The sequence below is a fragment of the Macrobrachium nipponense genome, chromosome 20, assembly GCF_015104395.2.
Source record: "Macrobrachium nipponense isolate FS-2020 chromosome 20, ASM1510439v2, whole genome shotgun sequence".
In the NCBI taxonomy this organism is placed as follows: domain Eukaryota; kingdom Metazoa; phylum Arthropoda; class Malacostraca; order Decapoda; family Palaemonidae; genus Macrobrachium; species Macrobrachium nipponense.
This window is the reverse complement of record NC_061089.1, coordinates 13,337,481-13,355,413: the sequence shown is the minus strand read 5'-3', so window position 1 is coordinate 13,355,413 and position 17,933 is coordinate 13,337,481. Positions and strand designations below refer to the sequence as shown.

Genomic DNA, 17,933 nt, shown 5'->3' with positions numbered 1-17,933 from the left:
CTCTTCGTCGTCTCTCACTTCCTCCTTTATTTCAGGAAGAGGGATAAAAAGATTAGAAAAGATTTCCTCCCTTTAAAACACTCTCTCAAGTTTTTAGTGCCTTTACGACGAGGAAGACTGACTTGAGAGAGAGAGAGACAGAGAGCGAGAGAGAGAGAGAGAGAGAGAGAGAGAGAGAGGGTAACGGATACCGTTAAGCCATGTTTCCGTGAAAGCGAGGAAGAGGAAGAAAAACCACATGCGCATATTCGCCTGAAAATAACTGTACGTATAATCACTTTCGCCTCGCCTTGGCTATCGAGATGGAGATGAAAGTTTGACTCGTTTTTTTTTTTTCTTTTTTTTTTCTTTTTTTCCATGTCCCAGGGGATGTAATTTGTGGTCTTTGCCGAGGGGGTGTTTAAAAAAAATACTAGACCCTAATTTATGTCACTTTCCTCTTTCTTTAATGGATTTTCAGTATAGGTTTGTACCGGTGCTCGTTGGCCTACTGTTTCCTTTGCATATATAATATATATATATCGAGCTACAATGTCCTTTAATATCTAATTCGCTCTACCTCGGAATTAATATATTTTCATATATGCTTAACCGAAGGGGGATTTCTTTCTCGACAATAGACTTGCCTGGACCGGGGCACGAACCCATGGAGCCTTTCAAATCCAGGAACGTCAGTGAAGCTATTACCTACTACACCACCTCTTGCGGTGGTGTAGTAGGTAAAAGCTTCACTGACGTTCCTTGATTTGAAAGGCTCCATGGGTTCGCTCCCCGGTCCAGGCAAGTCTATTATCGGGAAAAAAATTCCCCTTCGGTTAAGCATGTATGAAAATATATTAATTCCGAGGTAGAGCGAATTAGATATTAAAGGACATTGTAGCTCGATATATGTATATGAATCACGGAAATGTGATATGACTTATATATATATATATATATATATATATATATATATATATATATATATATGTATGTATATTTATGTATATGTGTTTGTGTGAGTATGTGTCTATGTATGTGTGTGATATATTATTAAGGCCTAATACCTCATTCTTGACATTCATTATCCGCTAAAAGAAATCTAGCACAGCATAATGAAGAATGTAAATTATTTACAGCTGTGTATAATTTCCTTCCTTATTGCACCACATTCAGCAGGTTTGATAAACAATTTTATGAAAACTTTAGCAAAAGCAACGACAGTAATAATGATAACAATAATGAATTCCATGGCATTCCTATTTTTTTTATATTATAACCATTTTTTTTAGTAATTGCACCGAATAATGCAGGCGCAAATGTTCCTGGTTTTCGGGAAAAAAACTTAAAAAAAAAACACGACCATTAGGTTAATTAAGACTGAGCAAACGATGCCAATTACTCGCCATACCAAGCAAGATCTCCCACTCAAACCGTCATAGTCTAAATCCGCCAATCATTTAATCTCCGAAAACGAAGCGTATTTGTCATCTATCATCTGCTACAACAATAATGTCTCCCCATTTATTTCACGCCCTTAATCTTATATAGTGTCCTATATACGCCCTCTGTCACTCCCGCTGGAACGTGTGACCTCTATATATACCTGCTGGGGAAAGGAGGTTATATAGACCTTGGTTACATCCTGACATCCACTAAGCGTTTGTGTCTATGATTCTCAAATCAAGCACAAGGATTTCCAGAATGCTTTATCGATAGGTTGGCCAGCTGCCCTTAGTTGGTCAGTTGACCTGTGTAGGGGTTAGCCTACATGATCATTCCTTTGACCTGTAGGAGTTGGCCTACATGGTCTTTTTCCCTTTGACCTGTGTAAGATTTGGCCTACATGGTCTTATTCCCTTTGGCCTGTAGGAGCTGGCCTACATGGTCTAATTCCTTTTAACCTGTAGGAGTTGGCTTACATGGTCATATTCTCTTTGACCTGTAAGAGTTGGCCTACATGGTCTTATTCCCTTTGACCTGTGAAGGAGTTTGCATACATGGTCTTATTCCCTTTGACCTGTGAAGGAGTTGGCATACATGGTCTAATTCCCTTTGACCTGTGTAGGAGTTAGCCTACATAATTTTATTCCTTTGACCTGTAGGAGTTGGCCTGCATGGTCTAATTCCTTTTGACCTGTAGGAGTTGGCCTACATGGTCATATTTCCTTTGACCTGTGTAGGAGTTGGGCTACATGGCCTTATTCCCTTTGGCCTGTGTACGTGTTGGCCTATGTCATATAAAGCAAGATGGATAACACTGCGAGATTCTTTTAATCAAATATAAGGATTTTCAAGAGATATTCTCAGAAGGCTGGCCATTTAATTTGGTAGCAATTTGGCTGTGATCCGAATCTAGCTCGCTGGCAGAAAGCGTGCTGAAATAATCTTTGTTTTTGAAGAACCATTCCTCTACATTCTGACAGGACCTTGCTTTACCAAAGAGCATAATCTGTCTCACGACCAAGAATACTGACAGCTTTAGCAGATGCTAAACGTGCACTTAACTTCATGATGTTTCTTTAAAGCACTGTGCACGGGATGACAGTTCATCAAAACTGAGAACTCGCTCAGTGATGTTCCAAAAAATGTATAAATAAAAAATGTTTGGAAATAGGTACGTAAAAGCGTTTGGATGGAATCAAGGAAAACCTCTTGGACGTAAGAGTTAAGATTTTAAGATGTAAATATGGACATAACTGGACATATGAACAGGACCAGTCAGTGTTACAACTTCTGTAAAATAATAATGCTTCCTGATCGCCAGAGTTTGTATCACAACAATGGCTTTTTATACCAAGATACTTTCTACTTAAACTTGCAGTTCTAAACATTAGAATGTCCATGGTCACTTCTAAAGTCTTAGCCTCGCCATATTTGCTGTATTTCCTGTGACCCTAATCACAATTTCATTTATGTCGGAGACTTTCCCTTTACCTGTGCGGTAAATCAAATTAAACCTATTCTCCTCTTATTATTAGAGTAATATAAATCTCTCTCTCTCTCTCTCTCTCTCTCTCTCTCTCTCTCTCTCTCTCTCTCTCTCTCTCTCTCTCTCTCTCTCGAAAACCAGACAAGAAATAATGAATAGAAACTTAAATTGAAAAGATACAACACATCCCATTGTGAGAACTTCTTTACATACAAGATATGTGACACATGGAATAAACTGCCATCAGAAGTTGTAAACAGCAACAGTGTGGAAGAGTTTAAAAGAAGGCTAGACAACATCATTAGGACACTCTACAGAATGAACAATAAAACCTGCTCCTAGAGATAAGTGAGCCACACGATGTCTCCTCTTAGGATGGACTAACAAGTCTTTGAGACATCCTGCTCCTTGTAACTCCTTGTAACTCTCTCCGGAAATAGTATTTGACAACAGCAACCCGGCAATGCCTTTTATTCACTGCTTGCAGGAGAAAGCAGAAAAAAGCAATCCGTTACGACTTAGAATTACAGCAAAAGACGCTACTCTGCCGTCACAAGCACAGTACCTGGAAAGCACAGAAATCAGTCATCAGAGGTTGCCGCCCTTCCGAAATTAGGAACCCTCCCCCTGCAGGTAACCCGCGTGGCACTTCACGCCCGTAATCACAGTAACTATAGCAACGAGTACGAAGTCACTGACGCGGCAAAGTGATGGTGAAGATCAACCGTAAGCGGTGGTTTGAGATTTCCGTCAACATTTGTTGCGCATGCGTGACATTCTGTCTGCTTTCTCCGGGCAGGCGTGTCAAGCGCTTTGGTCAATTGGGAGGCACAAGTAAAGACACACACACACACACACACGCATACATAAATACATATATATGTGTGTAAAAGGGTTGGGAAAAGTATTTAATTAAAACTTACAGATATCATTAATTATTTTGAGCTGTAAAGACAATATCACTTAATTGTAGAAATTAATAAGAGGTAAATTAAAATATTAAACACTAAAATTGCAAAAAAAATCTAATAAAATACGAGAAACTCTTTTCTTACGAATAACGTTTCGTGACAGAATTCATTCATTACAAAGATCATGAGTTAATTATTCACCTCCATAAGTATGATAGTGAAGAATAAAAGCTCTCGTTAAGTTTCTTGATTATTATTCTTGATTATTAATTTTCCACACAAGAGTGGCGGAATTCTGCCTGATAAAGCGTCAGTAATGTCTGAGCAATTGTCACTCGCAATCAACCCATAATTACTCAGAGAAAGGAAATAGCATAGAAACTGAAACGGCGTGACTTGCTCATCAGTCATCGATCACGTTTAAACTGTGGGTGGGTTCGTTCTGTAAGTTAACCCGTGCCAGCATAAGGTTGGCTTAATCTTTCTCCTGTTGCTGCTGTTCTCTAGGATTTTTTTTTATTCACATATTGTTCTTAAAGTGCATTGTTGCTTGTGACAGCTAATAGTATCTGACGAACAAAAAGTGCAGATAGTAAGCGATAAATGAATTGAACAAATATCTGATAAATCAAAAGGTTTTCACAGTAACGCAGATCTGCAACGAAAAACGTACGGGAGTTTGTCTAGACTCATACGATATATACTCACGTATATGACTTGATTTCTTTTCATTCAAATCCAAAGTTGTATTCAGTCATTTTCTTAAATACTCCGAACTACCAACTAAGCTGTTCAGTCCTCGAGATTTGTGTGCTAAGATATTTCACTGATGATTTGTCGTCGAGCAGCGTCAGTTGGAAAGGAACTCTCCCATTATGCAAGCGTCAACTCGACCAGCTAAATTCAAACTGTTTAGAGTTAAAAACTGTATTATTTTTCATTTATATACACTTATCAAGCGTAATATCTTTAAATATTCCTTGGAATAGAGTACACTGCTTATGATTCGTACAGTTGATGTCTCGTTGGTACCCTACCAACAGTGTAAAAATCTATCGGGGTGTAAAATTAAGTTTTTATATCGAGTTTCATGCAAGTTAACTTTAGTCTCTCAGTAATTAAGTAAACATAACATTCACCTAATTATCAAATCACATTCTTGTGAGAAAATTTCACGCGTGCAGTAGGCTACTTAGGATAAAGGCAAAAGAATGAATGATCACAGGGAGTTCAAGATCCAAAACATTCTCTCTGTAAAGTCTTCAGCTACAGTTTATCAGTTGTTACCGTGATGTTGCTTTATAAAGTTTCCGAATGTTAGTATTTCCCAAACAGATATATACAGATATTAAAATGGCATCATAAACCATTTATTATAATATTATATATATAGTATATATAATATATAATATTAATATATATATAGATATTATATAATATATATATATATATAATATATATATATATACCCTTGTTTTTACTCTGATTCGAGATTTATTTTATGGACGCATTGTTATGATTAAGTTATTATATATAATATATATATATATATATATATATATATATATATATATATATATATATATAAAGACTTAAACATAACAATGCGCTCACAAAAGAAACCTCTAGTTGAAGTAGAAACAAAGTTCGTCAAATCCCAGAAAATAAACTAAATTAAAACCAAACACAATCATAAACAATTTAAAAAAAAAAACTCACCTTCCTTTATAAGAAGATTCCAGCAAAAGCGAAAGTTCCCAAGACTCCAGAAAAAATTCCAACTCGCGAAACGGGTTTCCCGAGAGTGAGAGAGAAAGAAGGAAGCTCTATCTCTCTCTCTCCTATAACCACCACACTGATCAACAACGGGAGACTGACTGAAAATGCGACAAAGTCCTGCTGCCTGGCCCGCGGAGTGGCTGGAGAAAGTTCCTGTGTAAATCCCACTCGATCTGACTCGATCTCTGGGACGCCGCTCCAGGACCTAGTACGTAAGTCTACAACCTGTGTCGCTAGCGACGGGCAGCAGCACTTTTATATATGTACATCCAGAGTGAGAGGGAGAGTCTATTGCTAACTGCGGTCGCCGACTGACGTCACTTAACAACTGGTGACCTAGGTTGAGCAAGGGTATTTTACCTACTGCAATGACCCAAGTGGGAAATTCTTCAATACGTATGAATGGGGGAAAGCTTTTGAACGGGTAACGTAGCTTTCCCACTGTGACGCCAGCAAATGGTATGCATAAATCATTCGTGTTTATGTGATTCAATATAGAATTATTAGCGAAATAATTTTTTTATTAGGTAAAAATATACGTTATATCTTGTTATTCATATCGTTATTTATTGCAGCTTTGATTAAAAGCAAAGGTACTAGCGAATAGGACCCGTGTTCAATTTCCGGACAGAGCATTACGAACCTGAATGTTATTCGACTGTGGTGGGATACAATCATCGTACATGAAAGAGTAGACCTCGCAACCACTTCCAAGGTGCATGTTTGCTATGAACTGGCAAACACGTATGGACATTTGCATCTGGACGTACACTAATGCACCCATTAAAATGATGGTAATGTAAGAGTTGGTCGAAATCCCAGGCCCTAACCCTAGGGACTTTACAAACCAAGATAAGTTCATTCTACACACTTCCGGAGAGGCCAATTTTGGGATAGGATGGCTAAGGTGCTGTGAGTCAGAAAGTCTAAAAGTGAGGTTAATTCCTCGTGAACTGTCGTTATTGGGCTAAAATTGACTCATTTCTGAATCAAACTAAAATATTTGTCCCTCAGCGTCAAATCAGAATGTCTAATTAAAAGCAGGACTCGTTGCTAATGATCCCACGTCTACTGTTATGGTCAAGTTTAATATTCTCTGTATATCATACTATTACGTAAACCTCAGTTCTCGGACATTAGAAGTTGATAAACCTGTATTTAAACAGTTGAGATGAGAATGATCACATTAGCAGACAGCAACAGCAACAACAACGCAAGAAGAATGCAAGTCGTTGTAATAATGAGACTAATGAAAAGTAACAGATTCGGCGTGAGGACAGAGTCTCACCTTCCAGCACCGGGAACCGGGAAAATTCCCACGGAACCAGTTGACGTAAAAGTACCGGAGTGGTTGCGAAACGCGGTTTGAATGACCTATGAACAACACCAGGCCCTTTCTGCTAGACTGGTGGTAGACCGTCACACTAGGAGGTTTTCCTATAATACAAAAAAAAAAAAAAAAAAAAAGTCATGAGAAGTAAAACAACCGACTGCAGCGTTTAGTTTTCCTATTGTCAAGCCATAACGGTTTTGTGCACTGTCATTGTAATTTAGAGTGAAGTTGTACATTAGATTATATACAGACACGCGCGCGCACGAGTACATGCACTTGAGGTGGAAATAATTTAGTCTTGGAAAAATAATTTACAATTAAGCATCTAAGAATCCTACCGTTAATTATTTTCATATAATGAGATAGCAATATGCCAGGGTATTGGCAATTAATTACTCGATTCAGTTGTTACCCAACTCCTGATAAGATGCTTTGAAATAATTTACACTGATTTACAGACGAAATAGGAATGGCCTCTAGAGTTGCAGTGTAAACATGACAAAACAGCCCTTCCCATATGATTGATAGGAAGATTCGAAGTTAATAGTTAATGTGACGTTCACTCAAGCAACGTCTTTTTTCTTATTTATCTGAGGATAGACTCTAAAGTAAGTTAAATACCCCTCTATGGTGCTTCCTCTGAACACACCATTGATTTTAAGAGTGCCATTTTAGGCCACCACACTGGAACAGATTTTGGGCCACCACACTTTAACAGACGTACAAATGGCTAGCTCCAGCTAACACCCGGGGGAATGCGATATGGAATCTGCTTGAAATTAACATTGAGATAAATGTAAAGAAATTCAGCCTTTTTGGGAATGTGAAAAGCACGTCCTCATCCATGAAGATTTCTTTAGAAACCGAAAGGCTTTATTTACTCTTTTGGCGCCACCTTCCCTGAAAGGTGTCAAAGGTGCATGGCGTAATTGTATATATGCTTTATTTCATCTTCCTTTTAAGTGAGAACTTGGTCTTGATGCCTGCACGCTCGTGAGTGGTTCTGAGCTGAAAGCAGCAGTAATTCCAAAACTTAATTGTAGACCTAGATGCAGAACATATCCCCACGAGATTTCCACAAAAAATGGACATTTTCAGCATCAAAACAAACAAAAGATGGAAACATACGAATACAGTAATTCTGTTACCCGAGGAGAAAGAGAACGCTTTCTCTCTCTCTCTAGTCTGTGGAATGGAGAATGACAAAAACAGTGCCAAAGGGCTCATCTAAGCAATCATTTTTTTTTATTCCATATCATTATGGGCTACCTGTTGCGACAACGCGAGAGAGAGAGAGAGAGAGAGAGAGAGAGAGAGAGAGGCCGCAGGGCCATGTATATGGTAATTAGGTTTGGGCCTTTTACTCATCTCTTCAGTAGCCAGTTCCATTACAGAAGAGATTTTCTTAAACTTTCTTTTTTTATGGCAAAGACCTAGCGTTGACTTTGCAATAGGCCTATCGGTTAGATAAACAATATAGGCCTAATATAAATCAGCTTTTAAAGTACACGAATAAGTAACAATAAAATAAACAAATTATTATGAACATATTTTCTTGTAGGTAAAAATGATGACGGACACGAGAGTAATGAAAAATCATTAGATAATGCTAGCTGATCAGAATTATATATTTATCCTTATTTAGCCTATCTTTTAAAATCAATCGGCGTCTGGAATTTATATGCTTCTGCCGTTTTTTTAAAGCTAGATTAAACTGAACATCCTTTCTCCATATTAGTATGAATTTCGTCAATGGTTATTACGTCAATACCTCTAGGGAAGAGGTTTCACCTATAGCTGAATTGCTTTATATGCTTGCCTTTGATAGAACTTCAACTTCTTGAACTGAGAAATTAGATCTCGTCTTTTAACTGTTGCCTTCAAGCGTCGTATTCTTAGCATGATTTGTAGATTTCTTTTTTAGGAAAGAGAATATGCTACTAGGAAAGCTTACAAGGTTCAACCTAAATAAACTTCTAACCCCTACACGGTATGTTTTCAAGTGAAAGCCGTTTATAGTGCACAACACATCATTGCTGTTATTGTGATACTCTCACCTTCCCCTTTCTAATATTTATCGGACAAACAGTGCTACTGTTGAGTTACAAATGATTTTAGTTATTAAATAATACGGGGTGACAGTGTGAAGTATTACTAGACTATAAGCTGATGCAACATGATTTTGTGAACTTTTAATCGACTCGGTCTAGTTATGACATTTTTTTTAATAATATTTCTTTATCCTTACGAGACATATCTTACGATGGTGATTAAGTAATAGTATGCGTTATACTGTGAGTTTCTTTTCTTTAACTCGCCTCAGAAAAATCCATATTGCAAAAGAGAGAGAGAGAGAGAGAGAGAGAGAGACGTCGGTCCGGTTTCTTCAATACGTCGGGTACGATCACGTTACTGCATCTCTCTCTCTCTCTCTCTCTCTCTCTCTCTCTCTCTCTCTCTCTCTCAAGATAACAGATAACGAAATCTTCATCATTGCTCACCATCTCGACTTATTATCAAATAAAACCCCCCAGACGCCTCGTTCTTTTTAATCTCAAAAAAAAGACAAAAAAGATAAACTAAGTCTAGAACATACACCCAAGTAGCAACATCGTGTATACTGAGACTACATTAATTGTCCTTTAGACGTAAACCGCTCATAGCCAATAAAAGAATAGTATGTTATTTTCTGAAAAAATGACGTATGTTCCAAATGTAAATAAATTTCCTAATTTATTTTGGAATAAATAATTGTTAGCCATTTGCCTATCCTTTAGTATGATTTTGTATAACGTGATTTTTTTACCTTTTCTTTCAATATAATGTTTACTTTTTCTCTATTTGTTTTATATGACCTTAGCCTACTTTTAATATAACGTTTACTTTTTCTCTATTTGTTTTATATGACCTTAGCCTATTGTATTTTTGCTATACTATATTGTCAGCATTTTATTTGTATAAAAAGTTGCATTATAGCTTGGCATTTGTTTTTGTATAAATTGGGTTAAAATTCCTCTCGTGTAAAACATTTGCTTTTCATTACTGTTTTTTTATGTATTTATTTATTTATTTATTTATTTATTTATTTATTTATTTTTTGCCTGGAATTTTTTAATTTTGTAGGTGGATATAGCAGCATGCTACTACACTCCTTTGATGTATACCAATAAACTTTTTGATTTTGAATTTGAATTGAGTAAAAGAAGAGTAAAACATTTAATATATTTAAGCAGTGTATTTGTAGCAAAAGTTATGATATATTAATAGCAAACTAGGACAAATTAAATACTCATTCTTTCAGTATTCTGTCGAAGCTCAATTAGGCTCGTGGCTCGCTACAGCAGACATGTGCCCTTGACTTAAAATGAAGAACTCAACAAATCAAGAAAAAAACCACATTAAATGCTCTAAATTTAGTGCTGTTTATCATGACAAAGAGGCTCGGCTATCAGCTGAGCCTCAAGAATATTCGAGAAGAGTTAGAGAGATGTGACAAAACTACACGATTCATGAATAACAAAATCGCATACCTCAGTCAGTACTACGCTCGGCAGCTACCCGCCATGCACCCATATAGTACATACCTACACGACTCGTCATGAGCTAGACCCATGTGTATGTCAACATTCCTTTGTGACTGATTTATGATAAAATATGGAGTAAGGATCATATCTCTCTCTCTCTCTCTCTCTCTCTCTCTCTCAAATCTTGCCGGTACATAGATATATACACGTAGTCCTCATCACTGTCGAGTTGCCAGTTAGGAATTCTATCAGTGCTTTTCTCGGGGAAAATGAGGCTGGCTCTCTGATGAGAAATTCACTTCAGTTACCTTCTCTCTAAGTACAAATATGTCACGAATTGGAAGACGTGACGGCCGAATTGTAGAAACCGAAAATTCGAAAGCAAGGCAACAGACGAATTACATACCATAACCACTCGATCGGTCTACGCGATAACATTTGATAACAAACCGCACTGGACAGATAACCTACCTTGAACTGCAGTATACTTTCTCCTACGGTGAGATATACTCAAAAATTCTTTGCAGCTCATCCAGGGAATCCACCAGAATCCCAAACGTCATCATTTAATATCCATTGCGCCCGATACCAGGTAAAGATCACTTTCGTTATCATTCGACATGCAACCGTCTCTCTCTCTCTCTCTCTCTCTCTCTCTCTCTCTCTCTCTCTCTCTCTCTCTCTCTCTCTCTCTCTCTCTCTTCCGATCCAGGTATGGCGAAAAGAACCAGTCTGCTTTCTTCTTCGTTCCTAAGGCTTCCACTTTCGCTCATACCTGCATGTAGAGTTTTCTTTTTCTCCTTTCTTTGCCCGCCCATTAACTTGGGCCTAAGAACAGTGTACCCCACGCACGAGACTCGAATCTGCTTTTTTCTTCTTCTTCTGCTAAAGCTAAAAAGATGGACCGGTTTAACGGCAGACTTCTAACTTTACTACCACTGCCGGACGGGAAAAAAGGGAAAAATAAAGAGAGATTTTATAGCTCACTAACGAATATAAATACTTTAAGAGTGAAGTGAATGTGATGATTAATAATTGATAAGCCTTGTTTGAGTCCACAGCTTCCGCATTAAGTACAGAAAGATGTAAAGGTTCATAGCTAATGCGTAACACGCGGTAGAACATTGTCGAAAACCTCTCGAAGGCGATGTCCAAAGCAGCAACTATAGGAAATATAATATTTGAGTTACTGCCTATGGCTAAGTGAGCCAAAGCTGATAGTGAGAACCGGGCGATTGATAAGGCTGGGAGCTTAGATTTAATTCGGCTAAGAAGAATATCGAAAGATGGATGGACAAGTCCCACTCATGTCTGAAGGAGTTGCTCAAAGGAACTGCGTAACGTAATTGCTTGGATGCGAACGAATTCGTTCACTTCCGATAAACTTTGTTATTTTTGGATATTAGTATCATCACAGATAAATTTGAACGAACCTTACATAAAGATACAGTGAGCAAACACAAGGTCTGACTGACCTAAACTGCCCTCAGAACAAAGTTTAAGAGATAATGAATAATTGTTGTAACTACACTGGACAGAAAAAGCGCCTCTGTGGCGTGGTCGGTATGGTGTTGGCGTGCCTACCTCGGTGGCCTTGAGTTCGACTCTCGGGCATTCCATTGAGGAGTGAGAGATGTGTATTTCTGGTAATAAAAGTTCACTCTCGGCGTGGTTCGGAGGTCACGTAAAGCAGTTGGTCCCGTTGCTGAATATTCAACCACTGGTTTCATGCAACGAAAAACACCAAACAAACAAACTGGACAGAAAGGTGTCTGAAAGTAATAACGTTCTCGCATATGAACTGTCAGCTGTCACACACATATAGGTACTACGGGTTTTTAACAAGAACTCAACAGAATGTGAGAACCAACGTAAATTGCTGTATAAACAAAGGCTGCTCATTTAGTGACGAAGCCGATCATTCTTTTCGTTGGAGTTTACAAAGTAATTTAAAAGATTTTCATTAATATCTCCCCTCCAAGCAATGCCATTATGGTAGCAAATCTAATTTTTAGTATAATATACTACTAGTACAAGCTATTTTGAAGTTAGAATAAGTTTAAATTTCACATAGAAGTGACACCGCCAAGCACAGATTATCCACACACACACACACACACACATATATATATATATATATATATATATATATATATATATATATATATATATATATAATATATATATATATATATAGTCTCGCTCTTGATCACTTGCACACAATTGGTCTGTGCTTTAATATAATGAATAACAGAAATATTATGAATAATAGGACCTCATTTTTACGGCTACCAGACGATGAAAGCAGAAAGTCCTTGAAAGCTTGTAACTTTTTTTTTTTCTTTAATAAAAATATCCGTTAGATACCATCCTGGTTGTGAAGGAGGTCCTGTTAATATATATATATATATATATATATATATATATATATATATATATATATATATATATGTGTGTGTGTGTGTGTGTGTGTGTGTGTGTATTATATATATAATAAATATTAAAAACCAGGGCTTGAATGAAGAGCATCTTTATTTGCGACTAGTTTCGGAGATTTACTTTCCTCCGTCATCGGGCAATCTATAATGAAATATTATTTACAATTCAAGCCCTGGTTTTAATATTTATTATTCGTCTCCGATTTCCACGGAACTCTTCTATTGCTATATATATATATATATATATATATATATATATATATATATATATATATATATCGTTTATTTATCCTTACATTCTCTCACTCTCTCTAGTAGAGTCTGATGTCCAAATACAAATTACAAATATGTGCCTAAACTCTTTACTCTCAGGCTTGTATACAAATAAATACAGTAACTATAATAGCATAGCGCATATTTATTACCACTATGTAAAATTTAATATAAATATATATAATATATATATATATGCGTGTGTTTATATATAGATACATATGAATAATCAATCACTTTCACAGGGAGGGGAAAGTGCAATATGAAGAAAGCCGAGCGCACTACAGTACGCCATCAACTCCTGCTCGGGATTCTGGTGGTGGTGCTGGCCTTGGCTCCAGTCCTATCGAGTGCAAGGAAGTCTGTCCACCAGGCGTCGCCTTTCTGCTCTCTGCTCTCCGAGGAGACTCTGTCGTGCGACTTCGAGCAAATAGAGGAGGTAAAATGTTCAAAATGATGTCGAAATTGAAGAGTTGTAGTCACTTTCGAAGCTTTCTTTTCGCTTGTGGACTTCTTGTACTTTGTAGGTTCAAATGAATTGGTGTCATCCATAGTATTTATATATAAACACACACACACACACACACACACACACATATATATATATATATATATATATATATATATATATATATATATATATAGTATATATATATATACATATATATATATATATATATAAAGATAAAAGGAGCCTATAAAAACGCCAAAATATAGAAAGTAAGTAGTACTGTATTTCAGAGACTGCTGTCTCTCTCTCTTCAGGCAGGTAATGGATGAGAAAAGTTACAGAAAGGGCGGTATTTCAACTTACTTGAAGAGAGAGGGAGAGAGACAGAGACAGAGACAGCAGTGTCTGAAATATAGTTCTTACTTTCTCTATTTTGGCGTTTTTTATGGGCTCCTTTTAGTAGATGGAATTCTGTTGTAACGGAACATTTTTACCAGTCTATATATATATATAATTGTGTGTGTGTGTGTGTGTGTGTGTGTTAGTAACTGTAACGGAATACATGATCAAAAGCACAGTTAAACGAGATAAAATATACACAAAGTCGGCTGCGTCCCCGCTCTTATCATGAGATTAACAGCAATCGCTTAGCGTCCTGCGGTTGCATAGTACTCTGGTTCATTTAACTTGTCAGATATGAACACAACTACAAATGTACTGTTAGAGGAATACGTGACAATAATAATGATAGGCTGATTTACCCAACTGAAGTCGATGTTACCAAGGTCTTTAAGAAAGATCATGCAGTCTAACGATGGCGATGTTTGTGAGACGTTATACTGTTTTTTTCCATTTGTCCACCCTCCTGTGGTGTTTCCGTATGGTAACACTGCGTCCCGGGCTTTAGATAGTTTCTCTATTTTATAAGTTTTAGGTAAATAAAAGGATATCTCGGTGTACATTTGCAACTGAAAAGTGTTTTAATAATTTACTGCATGCGAATTACACCGTTAATATTCGAAATAGGGTATTGTTATTATTGTTGAATGTAAGCTGAATGTAACTATCTAAAGCCCGGGACGCAGTGTTACCATACGCAAACACCACAGGCGGGTGGACAGATGGAAAAAAACCGAGTATAGTGAGCGGTATTTAGACTAACTTGAACCATAAGGCGTTTTTAAGAACAATCTGGCGTACCCAGTTATACTTATTACGGGAATTGTTGGAACTTAAGCTGCTCAGGAGAGCTGACCGATATCCCTGACCAAGGATCATTCTATGCACCTTCATTCATTTTAATATTTCAGTTTCCCTTGTAGTACCGATTACTTCAAGAATCCAGTACAGCAGTTATTCCATGCTCTGCCTTCTGTTATCAATCACTTCTATGTTGAAACAGACAAAATTTATTGTGTCTCTTATCTTAGAAGCAAAAACATTTCATTTTCTCAGGAGGAAAGCTGGTATCCAGAAAGTGCATTTTCAGAACAAGAAAAGAATTCGGTTTATTCCAACCGAATGCACCTTTGCAGTATTTATTCCGTCTTATTTCATGGTGAATTTATGGGTTTATCTTTAAAAAAACAAACAAACAAATGAATAAAAAGCTATACTTTTTGATTCAGTAAAGTAAAAAAACAAAACAAAGCAAAAAATTCTCCTTTCCACGTTTAAAACTCAGCAACATCTTTGGTTACTGTTTTCTAAACCACCGGAACATTTAATAGTTAAAAAAAAGTCCTTATGGCTTTGTCTCTCCTTTTAGTAAATTAAGTTTTTACTTTTTATCAGACTACATCTGGTCTGGTGTTTGATGGGGTATTTATTTATTTATTTATTTATTTATGTATTTTTAGTAAACATACTTTGTCCTTCCTCATTGTCACCACTATCATACAATCTACCTTCTCTCTTCGTCCTAATTTTGGCTTTGATTCACCAGTGAATAGTCACCATTTTCGTAATTCAAATACATGTACATCAGGAAACAAAAGAGAGAAGTGAATTGACAATGAGAAAAAGCAGACTTCTTTTCTCAGTAGAAGATTCTTTGGAATTTTCAAACACTAAACCTAAAATTGATATGAATAGAAGCAATATTTTTTCTAATTAATGGATAGGGTTTTTATTTTACGTCAGTACTATGCCTTTTTTATTCAGAGTTTGTCAATATATTTTGGAAATTTTTATGCTTTATTTTGGAAGTCTGAATCTGTGGTTAAAGTGACCTTCTTGCATGTAATCTACTTGGAATAACAATGAAATGAATCCCTCACCGGTTCCAATTCTTTATCAGATTAACCATCGTGATTGCTTCCCAACCCACTCTCTCTCTCTCTCTCTCTCTCTCTCTCTCTCTCTCTCGTCTCTCTCTCTCTCCCTCTCTCTCTCTCTCTCATTTTCAGATTTGGATTACACACTATAAAAAGCTGTCTGTATATTTTATCATTCTTACTTCACCATAATATTCAATTACGATGTAATTTTATATAAAAGTATGCTAAATTCTGTGTCTTACAAGTAGACTGTATTTCTATGTGCACTGTTTGATTTAATTGCATTTCCATTTTTTTTCTTTCCAGCACGTGCAGTTCGACAAACTGGACAGCGAAGTTGGAAGGAAGATCAAGACGGTCTATCTCAAAAACATCGAGCAGCTGTCAGTGTCGGGCACCCCTTGCGTCAACCTGCACTTGGATGGCATCACGGAGGCCACATTCATCCTCGCCCACACTTGTCAAAACAAAGGCGACGTTTCTATGACAGTAGCCAACTCCAAGGTTAACATTGTGCCGAAATATGTCACCCACCTACACATGGAATCTTCCACCGCGGATTGGCTCACCGGAGACAAAGGATTCAAAGCTCTGTCTGTGGTCAACTCCCGTATCAAAACGCTGAACATCGACAAGGCCGTCGACGAGCCCATCACTGTCAAGTTCGAGGGAGTCACTATCGACGTCTTCGAGGAGCTGAAACTCGAAAATAAAGCCAACCTTATTTTGCTCAACACAACCATCAACAAATTCAAGTCGAACAGCTTGCAAATAGCAGATGCGCAAGTTACCATCAGCAACTGCTACATCAAATCTGCCGAGGAAAAGGCGATCAAACTGGAAGAGAAGGGCTTACTGACTATGAAGGAGAATGTTGGTACTATCACCTTCTCAGGCCCCGCAGGGCTACCTCCCAAGAAAGAGGAACTTCGCGTCCCTGGAGTGCCCCCTCCCAATATGAAGCCTCGACCTCCAAGGGACTCTTCTTCTCCGTTGATTTGGATCATCCCAACTGTCTTGGCGGTAGTGGAGGCCATGATTATCATGATTAACTGCACGAACTGGTTTCCCGCGCTCAAGAGCAGACGACATCGAAGATCGTCGTCGAGCCAAGGGCTCTCGGGGTCGGAGTATGGCATGATGCCGGACTCCGTGTACTACGCCACTGGCGATTACGGCTCGATAAATAAGAGGAGGGCTGGCATGGAATCCTGATTTTCAAGCATTCTGTCACTACATATCTTAATTTAGGGTTGCTCTCATTTGAGGCTGATATTTCTGAAAAGTGTGCTTACAGTAATGCCTAAGTTTTTTTTCTAAAAGTGTGACTTTAGGTGCAATAAAACTTTTTTTCCTTTTGTAAAGAAAACGAACAAAAACTGGTTCTGTGTTGGAACTAAATCATTTTCATCTGGTTTTTTGCTTTTTATTCCCTTGGTTTATTTTTACGAGGTTATGGCTCTTATTATTTACTTTTTATTTTATTTTTATTTATTTATTTATTTTTGACAAATACCTAAGCCCAGAGGTACCTGACTGACCAAATTCATTGCTAATTATGTTAGACAATAATAAAAATTAAATAATTTTACTTTAAATTCCCATTGATAGTCTCGAACATTACGTATAGCATAATCATACCAGCCAGAAAAGAAACTCAGTTTGGGCGTCACAGCACCCCACGCGGTGCACTGTAGGCATTCATCAAGGATCTTTGCAGCGTCCTTTCTGTCCCTAGCTGCAACCACTTTCGTTTCTTTTACTGCACCCCCGTTCATACCATCTTCCTTCCATCTTGCGTTCTACCCTCTCCTACCAGTTGCTGAATGACCCTATAGGTCCCAATGCTTGGCCTTAGGTCTATTTTTTTTTCTATTTCATTCATACCAGTCAGAAGAATTACCCGGTAAGCAAAGGAAACCAATTCTCTAAGATATACAATTGCTGATGCGACTATAAATGTCTGAATGAAAGAAAAATTTGTAATTAAAATTTGTGTTAGATGCGTCTTACATTTGGTATTTAATACTAACA

General features: G+C 37.3%; 2 protein-coding genes across 4 annotated transcripts in view; one reads left to right on the top strand and one right to left on the bottom strand.

Annotated features, from left to right (window-relative positions):
• The window catches only part of LOC135221826 (uncharacterized), a 30,205-nt gene extending 24,360 nt beyond the window's left edge, over window positions 1-5,845 (bottom strand). Inside the window, exon 1 of one of the 2 annotated variants that reach the window (XM_064259734.1) lies at window positions 5,542-5,845. The gene's annotated coding sequence lies outside the window, so the exon portion shown is untranslated. The remainder of the gene's footprint in view (window positions 1-5,541) is intronic. The other variant, XM_064259729.1, reaches the window with a different exon arrangement.
• The window catches only part of LOC135221838 (uncharacterized), a 36,183-nt gene extending 18,868 nt beyond the window's left edge, over window positions 1-17,315 (top strand). The window contains exons 1-3 of one of the 2 annotated variants that reach the window (XM_064259748.1): window positions 10,891-11,050; window positions 13,415-13,608; window positions 16,206-17,315. In XM_064259748.1, the coding sequence (XP_064115818.1) occupies window positions 13,432-13,608; window positions 16,206-17,114 (1,086 nt within the window). In that variant the 5' untranslated portion in view covers window positions 10,891-11,050; window positions 13,415-13,431 and the 3' untranslated portion in view covers window positions 17,115-17,315. Of the gene's footprint in view, window positions 1-10,890; window positions 11,051-13,414; window positions 13,609-16,205 lie in introns of those variants that run through there. The other variant, XM_064259757.1, reaches the window with a different exon arrangement.
• The last annotated feature ends 618 nt before the right edge of the window (window positions 17,316-17,933 follow it).